The sequence below is a fragment of the Hydra vulgaris genome, chromosome 03 (genome assembly GCF_038396675.1).
Source record: "Hydra vulgaris chromosome 03, alternate assembly HydraT2T_AEP".
NCBI lineage: Eukaryota > Metazoa > Cnidaria > Hydrozoa > Anthoathecata > Hydridae > Hydra > Hydra vulgaris.
The window spans coordinates 42928271-42939163 of NC_088922.1; the positions used below are offsets into that span (position 1 = coordinate 42928271).

The 10893-nt window shown below is 28.7% G+C and overlaps 1 protein-coding gene across 1 annotated transcript; it reads right to left on the reverse strand.

Annotated features, from left to right (window-relative positions):
* Positions 1–7454: 7454 nt before the first annotated feature.
* On the reverse strand, positions 7455–8300 carry LOC136078698 (zinc finger MYM-type protein 5-like). Its single transcript, XM_065794483.1, has 2 exons — positions 8120–8300; positions 7455–8053 (listed from the first exon to the last, which is right to left on the reverse strand). Exons 1-2 carry the CDS (start codon positions 8298–8300, stop codon positions 7455–7457), a joined length of 780 nt encoding a protein of 259 aa, XP_065650555.1.
* Between the last annotated feature and the right edge of the window lie 2593 nt (positions 8301–10893).

The window sequence follows — 10893 nt, forward strand, 5'->3', positions numbered from 1 at the left end:
TTTTCTCATCAACCTCCTTGGATTTCAACGAATTCTATCACGCACATTTTTGATAATAATTTTGCTACTTGATGTCGGTGGTCTTCCACTTCTAGGTTTGTCTTGGATGCTGCCTGTCTCCTTTAAACGTTTCAAATTGTTATAGCCAGTTCTTTGAGGAATTTTAAGTCTTTTTGCTATCTCTGCTCCAGTGCATCCACTAAAGAACAAATGCTCTATAGAAACTCAATGGTCTTTTATGACTTTCATACTAAAAATAAAATAGATTTAAATGAAAAAAATGCCTGAATACGAATAAGAATTGACATAGGAACGAAATGGAAACAAAAATATTGACAAATAATACATTTTCTTAAGTCTAATAAACTAATAAAAATGAGTGCCAAAACTTTCTGGTCACCCTGTAGTTTTATTTTTTCATCAATATGCACAAACTTTACAATTTTATCCTCAAGTTCTAATAAGTATATTTGATTAAAATCTAACTGGGCAAGTAGAAGACAAAATGTCTTATCATCAAGCCTCTTCGTGAAATAGAGAGCAATATAATTTTACAAGTTCTAATATTATGCAAAAAAGTGAAATTAAAAAGTTTGAAAAAATTAAAAAAAAATTAAAAAGTTTGACAAAAATTATTAAGTTTGTAAAAAAGAAAAAACTTTAAAAAAAAAAAATTTACAAATCGGTACATACGCGTATTGTAATATAACGTAAATATGAATATAACGCATTACAAAAAGTATATACGAAAGTTTGAAAATCTGTACATATACGTATAGATATTCAATACAATCCTAATATATATTTATGTATATTTAAATATTTAAAAGAAATTTAGAATTTAAGAAGATTCAAAACATTTTGGAGATTTAAATTCATCTAATTATATTTTTTTTATTCAAAATTAAAACAGATAAACAAAAACAACAAGAAAGATATACCATAAAATAAAATTATTCTTTAAAAAAAAACGACAGAGTGTGTGTATTGTTTAAATTTAATAGGTTAGATTAAGGTATTATGTGCACAATAAGCAAAAAATAAAAAATATTAAAAAATAATTATAATGGATTCAAATTTTTGAGAATAAATATTTATTAGGAATTACTATTCATGATCCACATAAATATTTGGGCACCCAAAATTGTTTTTTAAAAGCACAGAGGTTTTAAAAAGCTAACAAAAGTGCTCATATTACCCACACCACTATGTAATATGAGCACATTGAATTAGTTCAAAAAAGAAATAACATTAAGTCAAAAAATACCATCCTGACAATTAAAAGTAGTTAGTGAAATATAATGATTTTTTATTAACCAAAGTTATCATTAAAAGAATAAAATTTATACCTCTTTTTATTGAAACGATATTACTTTGTTTTACGTAAAAAAAAAAAAAATAAAAAGAAAAAAAAAAAGAGTGGAACTAGTTTTGTTTTTACTCAAAAATAAATTGAAACCACTGCAATTTTAGGATTTAAAACAAGGTAATTTCAATGAAAAACACTGTGTAATTTGAGCATGCTCATATTACACAAAAATGGTATCTTTAAATAAAGTCAAAACTAAATCGTCAGCCGAGAACCAAGAGGCCGTATCTCCAATTTTTGAGATTCGGAGTAATTCGATTTTTAAAGGACCCAAATACTGACAGTTAATCATTTTGTAAAATATTTACATTTTCAAATCTAATAGTAAATTAAGTCTTATTTTTATTAGAAGTAATAAAAATTTGTTTGAAAGGGTGGTTTCAATCTAAAAACGTTGCAGACTGAACCTAGTTGAGGACATGCAGCCTGCTGGTTTGCATTTCTTTAAACTTTAATAAACGGTGTTTTTCAGAAAGCGGTTTATATGATCACTCTCAGGTGATTAATACAAGGGGGGTTACACTTAAATTTTATTCTTATTAGGACTGACGTATATTTCTATAACGAACGTCCTGTGTTTTAAGCACATTAAAGGAAGTAATTTTTCAAAATTGCTTTTCCAGTGTCGGTGAGACTTGGAATCTATTTTTACCTAGGAAACAGTTTACTAGGAAACAGCTCCTAGTTGTTAGCCTTCATGATAAGTTATTTTTTAAATATTTTAATGCAGTTTTGAAAGCATAAAACCAAAAAAGATTGCAAAATATAATTTTTTGTTTGCGAGGGTCAGCTATGTTGGTGTAAACACAATACAAATAATAAATAATACAAAACTAGTTTCAGGGTTTCAGAATTAATAAATGCATATATACTTATTTATGTTGGTTACAATTTTTAAGCTGGTAAATTGTTTTAAACAATAGTAAATACAAATCAAAGACTAATTCAAACATTCTGTTTTACTTGATAATGAAATACAACAGCCAACAAATTAAAATTGATAAAATAGTTTTTATTTGATCAAAAGTTCGTAAAAAGAATTCAAAAAAAATTGATGCAGAACCAAGTTGTCTTGATCTTGAAACGCTTCTTAACATATATCATGTGGTTTTTGAGTCTCATCTTAAATGTGCTTGTCAAATATGGGGACAAACCCAATCTCTAACACTTAAAAGATTATCTCACATCCAAAATAAAGCTCTAAAAATAATCTACTTTCTTTATTTCAATGCTGATTAATTACTGCTAAAACTTGCTCTTTCTTAACTTTTTGTCAAATTAATATCACTATTTTATTTCCAACTCTCACTATTATAAATATTGCTATTTTTATTATTGTTATCATTATTATTGTTGCTATTGTTGTTATTGTTACTATTAATATTATTGTTAGTATTATTATTATTTTGATTATTATTACCAATAACTGGAGTTTTTATTTTTATTGTGTATTATTATTACTGATACTTATATTACAATATTATTTACAATGTTGTTACTGTATATTATTATAATATACTTCCCTTTTCTTGCAATATTTTAATTATTTTAAAATCAAACTTCTTACTTAATTATTATTCCATAAATTTTTTTCTTTAAGTATTTTACTGTTTTACGTTTTTTTTTGTTTTTGTTTTTTAATTTCTTATTATGGTGTTTACTTAAAATTAGTACTTGTACTATATATATAAATATTCCATGAAATGTAAAACCTATTTCAGAATACATTTGATTTGAATGTGGCATGAATTTTAACATTGATTTTAGATCTTCTAATTTTCTATTCAAATTTTTTTTCTTTATTTTTTAAGCACCTTCGGTGGCGCAAAACTTCATATCGTTTGCCATTTTTTTATTATTTGAATTTTGGTGTCTAGTGTTATAGTTGAGAATATTTTCCAAATTCCATTCAGAACAAAACTCAGTTTTGTATTGTACCATTGTATTTTGTATTATGTACATTTTTAAGCAACCAATATTTCTTAGCAACGGTTTGAAAGCCTATCATCTGCTCTTCTATAATTTGAATCAACTTGATTGGATTCTTTCCTGGTATGTATTTAGAATTTTGACAAGGCCAATTGGACTGTAAACTTCAGCTACTTTCATATTTCTTTCAATAATACTATGCAAACTGTCTATCTCCTGGATAACACTATGTCCTGGCTCACAAAATTTCTAAATAATTATTTTAATTTGTGGATAGTTTTGCATGAAAATTTTTAAATCAACCGTCATAAAACTATTTCTATTCTGCGGTACACTCTACTAGTCGCTCCATAAACAAATTTCAGCTACCTGTGATTCATCTGCAACTATTTGATCGAGCATAACAAGAAGAGCACTAGCTATATCATTTCCAGTTCGGCCACTTGTAAGTTCTGACCAGATTACACTACTTTTTTTTTTGATATTGAGCGTTGTGCAGTCAAATGAAAAACAGTCTACTTTCGTTTGAAAAAAAGTTGGAAACGTTTGCTTTGGTAGGCTGAAAACATTTTCCATATCGAAGCAAATTACACACTTGCTTTTATCAAGCCTATCAAGATCAAGTTCTTCATTAGTTTCAGCCATGTTTTTTGTGTGAATTTCATATTCTATTTTTCATTTGAGTTTGGTGAAGGATTCATTTTCATACTTTCACATTTGTCACGTCTATCTTTTTTTAGTTTATGAACTTCAATGTTAAACTCTGTGTTAAATATTGATCTATTCATACTTTTTTTTTGCAGGAATAACATTGTCAGATACATATTTTTCATAGTATTTCTCATACAAAATGGTCATATTCAGATTTTCTTGAATGTATTCTTTGTTTGTACTTTTCTGACAAAAGTGACTGTCAATTCTACAAATGCTTTGAATATGCTTACGTACAGAATCTTTAATGTAATTTGGGACAGTTCGACTAGGTACTTTACCTCTTTTATACCGTTGAGATATTCCTGTTGTTTTGTTTTTGTTAAATAGTAATTTCTAATTCTTTTTTCATCAATATCTAGAGCATATAGATAAAATTCTTTGCAAACACGTATAAGTTCATCAGAAACAATAAAGTAATATGAAAAACTATTTTTTCTTTAATTCTGAATTTTCAGCAAAACGAAATCTTTTTTTGTTCTCTGCAATTGTAGTTCGGGAGTAAAGAGACGCTTTTCTTCATCATTTAAAATTCAGCGTTGTTTGTGCAAAGTTTCTTGATCAGCAATGCTAATTTTTAATTTACATTTAAAACGACATTGAGTGTGGTCTCTCTTACAGTCTTTTGTAAATTTCCCCCGTTGTATTTTGCTATTTGAGGCTATGTATTGCTGACCACTCTGTCTAAGTTTTTTTTTAATTTCTTTTTTCCAGGAGGTAGGGTCTTTTTTTCCTTGTAAGATTTTTTCCAGTTCTCCTGTGTTTTCTGCTACTTTTCCTGGCATCTCTGTTCGAATCAATTTGATTAAGGAAATCATCATTTATATCAATATGTCGTGATTGAATAACAATGATAGATTCTGAGTAGCTGAATTGAAGATTATGTTGTAATTGAAAGTAATCTTGTTCCTTTAAGTTTCTAAATTATTAAATATTATATATACAATAATAATAACAATATTAACAATAGTAATATATTAAATATATAAAACTATATAGTAAGTATTGACTAGTCTAACCTATTCGTGATTTTATAATTTAGAGAACTCTATATATATATTCGTTCCTTCGAGAGCCTTCATCAGTAATTTAATAGTACGCCATTTTATTGATAACAAATAGAGTTTTAGCGGTTGTTTAACAGCATAAACAAAGTCCTGGCTAATCTGATTGGTCAAAGGACATGCGGCCAGTTGATAATAACATTCATCGCTTTTTTGGACATAAACCTTCTGGTTCTTTTAATATAACCCTAAGTTTTATGATTTTTGTGACTAGAATTACTCAAAACATAGATTTCATCATTGAGAACATTTTTTAGTAATAAACAGAAAAAAGTCAAAACTCTTGGTTCTCGGCAAGTGAAATGTTTCTTTGCATTGTTTTTCAAACAAAAATGAAATGAATTTCTAGCTAACATATTTTTCTTTATAAAAAATTAAATTTCATTATTTTAACATCAAATTTTTGCGCCAGAGCACAGTGATTTAGAAACACTTAAAATTTGGCCAAAATACAGTTTTTTGAGTAGTGCAATTTAAATAATGTTATTAGCTAACTATTTTTTACAGTTTCTTATGATTTTAACGGTATAAAAAAATAAGTACTGAAATAAAAGATTCAAACGTTAATTTATGTTTGAAAGTGACCGAAAACAGCTTTTTTTTATCATGAAAATTTTATCATTTTTAAATCTTGATTTTCTCCCTAAATACAAAACCTTTCAATTTATTTTTCTATATATACAAAGATAATAGACAGTGCCGGATGGAGGCTTTGTTGGCCCTAAGGCCCATTTTAATAAGTGGCCTGAAATACAAATACGGACTTTCCCACAAAAAGAAGAAAAGTAAAATTTAAAAAAGAATATTTATTAGGCAAAAACTACATAATTTAAAGTTTTCGCGCTTTTATAACTACAAATTTGTCAATTAGTTCTTTGAAGTTGACCTTGTTGAGCAAATCACTTTCAATGCACAGAAGTGAAAGTACAGAAAGACGCCGTTGAGCCATTGTTGATCGTTTTGCATTTTTAATTCTTTTCAATTGAGAAAACGAACGTTCTCCTGAACAATTGGTTGACATCAGACATAAGTAGATCCGGAGTGCTATTTCAGTATTTGGAAATGCTTGATATACACCAGAATTGTGCAGCATTTTAAACATCTTCTGAGCACTTGAATCAACTTGATTCTGTGCACTTGATCTTCTTCATAGTTTCTCTGTTTTTTATACCAGCACATAAATTCTGTCAAAATTCTGTTGGAAAATCAGAACAAAGGTCTTTCGAGTACACAGTAACCATTCCTTTAACAGCCATGTCAATATATTCATCGGTCATGGAGTCATACTCAGTCAGAACTCTAAATCTCTGCAGCACAATTGAGTAAGCTTTAATGCGTTTCTTTAATGCATTTTTCAGCTAATCGATGATGACATAGAAAGTATTGACCTTGAAGTTTTGCTGGCTTGACATCCCTTCCATAGCATCTGCGGGATCAATATCATTGATTTGTCTCTTACGCTTTGGTTGTCTTCGACTTTCAGATTTATATGTGCTGTTGCCACAGCGATCACCTGCCTTCTGATTATAATTATCAAACTCCTCTCGGCATTGATCCAAAAATTTATGTAAGTTCTTCAGCAGACCAATAGCTGGAGTTAATTCGATTGTAGAACTTTGCAATAACTTGCTATTAATGTTGAACCTCTGCAGAATGTCATTCCAAAATTCACATAATAGGGCAACTTCAATAGTATCCATGTGTTTGGCCAATGAACCCGCTTCATTCCTTGTGCTACCATTCTGATTACAATCCCCATTCTGGTTGGTTTTTAACATGGGTCATTATGACATCCCAACGATGTGTTGATGCTACAAAGAAAGTATACAGGCGATTCAATATGTTAAAAAATGAAACTGGTTTAACGCAACAATCCACAGCTGACTGACCAACTAGGTTCAACGAGTGGGCAGCACAAGGAATGTAGTCCACTAAACTGTTTTTGTTTATCAGGACTTGTTGCATGCCAATATATTTACCAGACATATTGCTGGCATTATCATATGTCTGACCACGGCAATTTTTGTAGTCGATGTCTTGATCTGACAAGTACTGAAGCATTGTGTCAGCAAGATTCTGCTCTGTGTGACTGGATATATTGATAAATGTCAAAAAACGCTCCACAGGCTGGTAATCCACCATATTAATATAACGAAGAATGATGGTCAGCTGGTCACAATGGGTAATATCAGGAGTGGAATCTACTGAAACTGAAAAATACCGTGACTTTGAAATCTCATCCTTTATGAAACCCTTAACTTGTTCACCCATCATTACAATTAATTCTTCACAGATTTTTTTTGATAAATGTGATGTGTGACCGCGTCCGCGATTGCCATGAGTACAGATGTGCTGGGACAAAAATGGATCAAATTGACCAATCAGCTCCAAGATGCCCAAATAATTCCCATTTTCTCTGGAGCCAACAACTTCATTGCTACCTCGCAGAGAGGGAGACCTCTCTCACAAAGAAAAGTAATAGTTGCAACACAGCATGACAGGACATTTCTCCAGTAATTGCGCTGCTCCAACATATTGTTGTGCAATCGCTCGTCAACTCTCCCAGCAGCAACACTTTTTTGACATAAAGTGAGAACTGATTGTATGTGCTTTGCACTGATTTCATGGGATTTTAAGTATTGTGTCATCTTCTTCAAATCCTTAAATCCTGAGCCAGACAACTGTGACCGGTCAGATGAAAACAGAATGCAGGGAAAGCAGAAGACACATGTCTTGGCTGGAGAATAAACAAGCCAGTCACGATTAACGGTATCACCATTTGGCAAAACCCATTTAAAGACACTAGAATTTAGGAAGCGATTCACTCCACTGTATTCCCGCTTTGTTTCTGGATAACTGTCTGCCAAGTTTCGAAAATGGATTGTTCCAAGGCTGATGCACATGTTACGCACACGATCTGTTAAGTCACCAAAACTCCCAACATCATTGGGAATGATTCCTGAACCAGTATCAGCTCTGTCTTCAAATTTTTCAGTATGTCCAAGTTCAAATGCAATTTTTGCAGCCTCTTATTTGTGATCAATACCTACCTGAGATGTTGATGAGGATGGTGGGGAATTGAGAGTAATATTATCAGTAGCATCAACCTTGTTCGTGGCAGTGAAAATTGAATTGATTTTGGGTATTTTCTTTAACAGTTTATCTTCATCATGCATTTTCTTCTCTAACTCCTTCGCTTGCTCCCAACCACCTTTACGTATCGACATTAATCTAAAAGTAAAACGTAAAAGTGATATTTAAAAACTTATTTTTATGTATTCAATAGCATAATTATTCGATTTAAAAATAATTGTTTCATAAAGTCATATCATAAAATGATGTAAAATTTTAAAAATTGATTTCTTGTGAACTACATGATAAGAACATACAAAACCTATATATAATTTAGATTTTAATATTCGAAATAATAATTTAAAATCAAACTACCAGTATACCAGAAGAAAATCATTTCATGAATTTGGTTTTGAACTACCAGAATAAACACCAATTATGAATTCAGATGGTGGGATTTCTAGACTGCACCCACATATAACCCAAAAACATTTCACTGTGCTGTTAAAGAGAGGTAATCCATCAATAAATAGACAAAGACTCAACTTGGAAAGATCAGAACTTATATTTTGTTTAATTAAAATAATAATTACAACAGAAATCTAACAATAATGATGACAGCGTCAACATAATTCATTAAAAACTATAGATTCCTATAAGTGAAGGATTTTGTTTTTGTTTATTTCAGGAGCATAGTGTTCAAAAATTCATGCAAATTACTCACTAGGATTGATTATTTGATTTATTAATGATCTGCTTCTTATACCCTTAGGTCACAAAACTGAAGTTCTACATGTATAGTGTATATATGTTTTCTATGTTATAGCAAGAACTAATTTATAAATTAAAATAATATTAGTTAGAATATGTAAAATGGATATGTGATATAATAATATAACATATTGTTTAATATAACATAGTGATATAACATATTGTTTTATATATATATATATATATATATATATATATATATATATATATATATATATATATATATATATATATATATATGATAAAAAATCATACATATATATAGATAATAATGTATGATAGTGAAAGTCAAAATGAAAGTCACTCAGTATAGTTGAGATACATGGATCATATTATATTAGTGAGCTTTATTATATTAATATCAACAATAAATAAAATATGTGACAAATATGTTTTAATAGAAACATTTAAAACACGGCATGTTGAACAAAAAAGCTATATCCAGTTCTTTCTGCAGTAAATGTGATGCTTTTTTCTTCTTTAAACCTACTAATAAATTTAAAGGATTACAATTTTATAACAATAGTTAAATCTAAAAGTATATTTATTTACTAAAACCATTAATTTTATTACTACGCTTTGTTATTGTTTACGAAAGAGTTCCACTGTTTAAAACAAATGTTATCAAATTTCAAAAATATAAAAAAACGCAATATATTTTTCGAATATTTTATTCGAAATATTTTAAATCGATATTTTAGAAGAAAAAAATTATCACTTATAAGAATGAATTAGTTACAATTTTTGACATCGTAAAATTGATATACGAACAAAATGTGTACAATAATTGGAATAATTATAATAATTTCATCAATAAAGATAAGACATAAATATAAATTTATGTATAAACTTTTTGTGGCCTGGATTTTTTGCTGGCCTTAAAGCATGTGCCTTATTTGCCTTAGGGTTAATCCGGCACTGATAATAGATAACTTTATTTTAAACTATGAAAATATTTGAAATATGTATTTATACACATTGTAAGAAATGCATTTAAAAAATGCAATTGTAACGAGTTTAAACTGATTTTAATAGTGCTAGGACTTTTTACCTTAGAGTTGCTTCGCCAAACTAATTCTTATTTTACAAAGAGTTTGTATCATACTATAAAAAGCTAAAAAAGTTAGTGGTTTTAAAAATTACTTCGTATTAGCTTTTACGTCGCTAATTTTTTTATAAAATGAGCTTTTTAAAACCACTAACTTTTTTAGTCTAAGGTAAAAAGTCCTAGCACTATTAAAATCAGTTTAAACTCGTTACAATTGCATTTTTTAAATGCATTTCTTACAATGTGTATAAATACATATTTCAAATATTTTCATAGTTTAAGATAAAGTTATCTATTATCTTTGTATATATAGAAAATTAAATTGAAAGGTTTTGTATTTAGGGAGAAAATCAAGATTTTAAAATGATAAAATTTTAATGATCACTTTCAAACATAAATTAACATTTGAATCTTTTATTTCAGTACTTATTTTTTTATACCGTTAAAATCATAAGAAACTGTAGAAAATAGTTAGCTAATAAAATTATTTAAATTGCGCTACTCAAAAAACTGTATTTTGGCCAAATTTTAAGTGTTTCTAAATCACTGTGCACAGGCTCATTAAAGCGAGATGATAATATTTTAACAACGCAAAAAATTTAAAAGCGTTTTAATTAGATGAGAACCGCTAATTACTCCTTAGAAATTTAAGCTAATTATACTGGTTTTTGTTATCAAAAGTTGCCTTGTATTTTTTGAAGTGGATTCAAAAAATACAAAGCAACTTTAACTACACAGCTTATTTTTGAGTATGTTCATTTTACCAAGGTGCTCATATTACCCTTATCTACCTAAAGTGTTTCTTTAATATTTCAACAGATTTCATTCTTTTCATATTTTTGTCAAGAACCGAGTTTTATAAGGCTTATGAAACTCTTATTCTTATGATAAGCGTGGTTGAGTTCAGATTTTTTTAGTGATGTTAAGTT

Coding starts and splice junctions, on each gene's coding strand:
- LOC136078698 (XM_065794483.1), bottom strand. CDS start 8,300: ATGTCGATACGTAAAGGTGGTTGGGAGCAAGCGAAGGAGTTAGAGAAG. Junction 8,054..8,119: donor CTCATCAACATCTCAGGTAG/GTATTGATCACA, acceptor AAAAATTTGAAG/ACAGAGCTGATACTGGTTCA.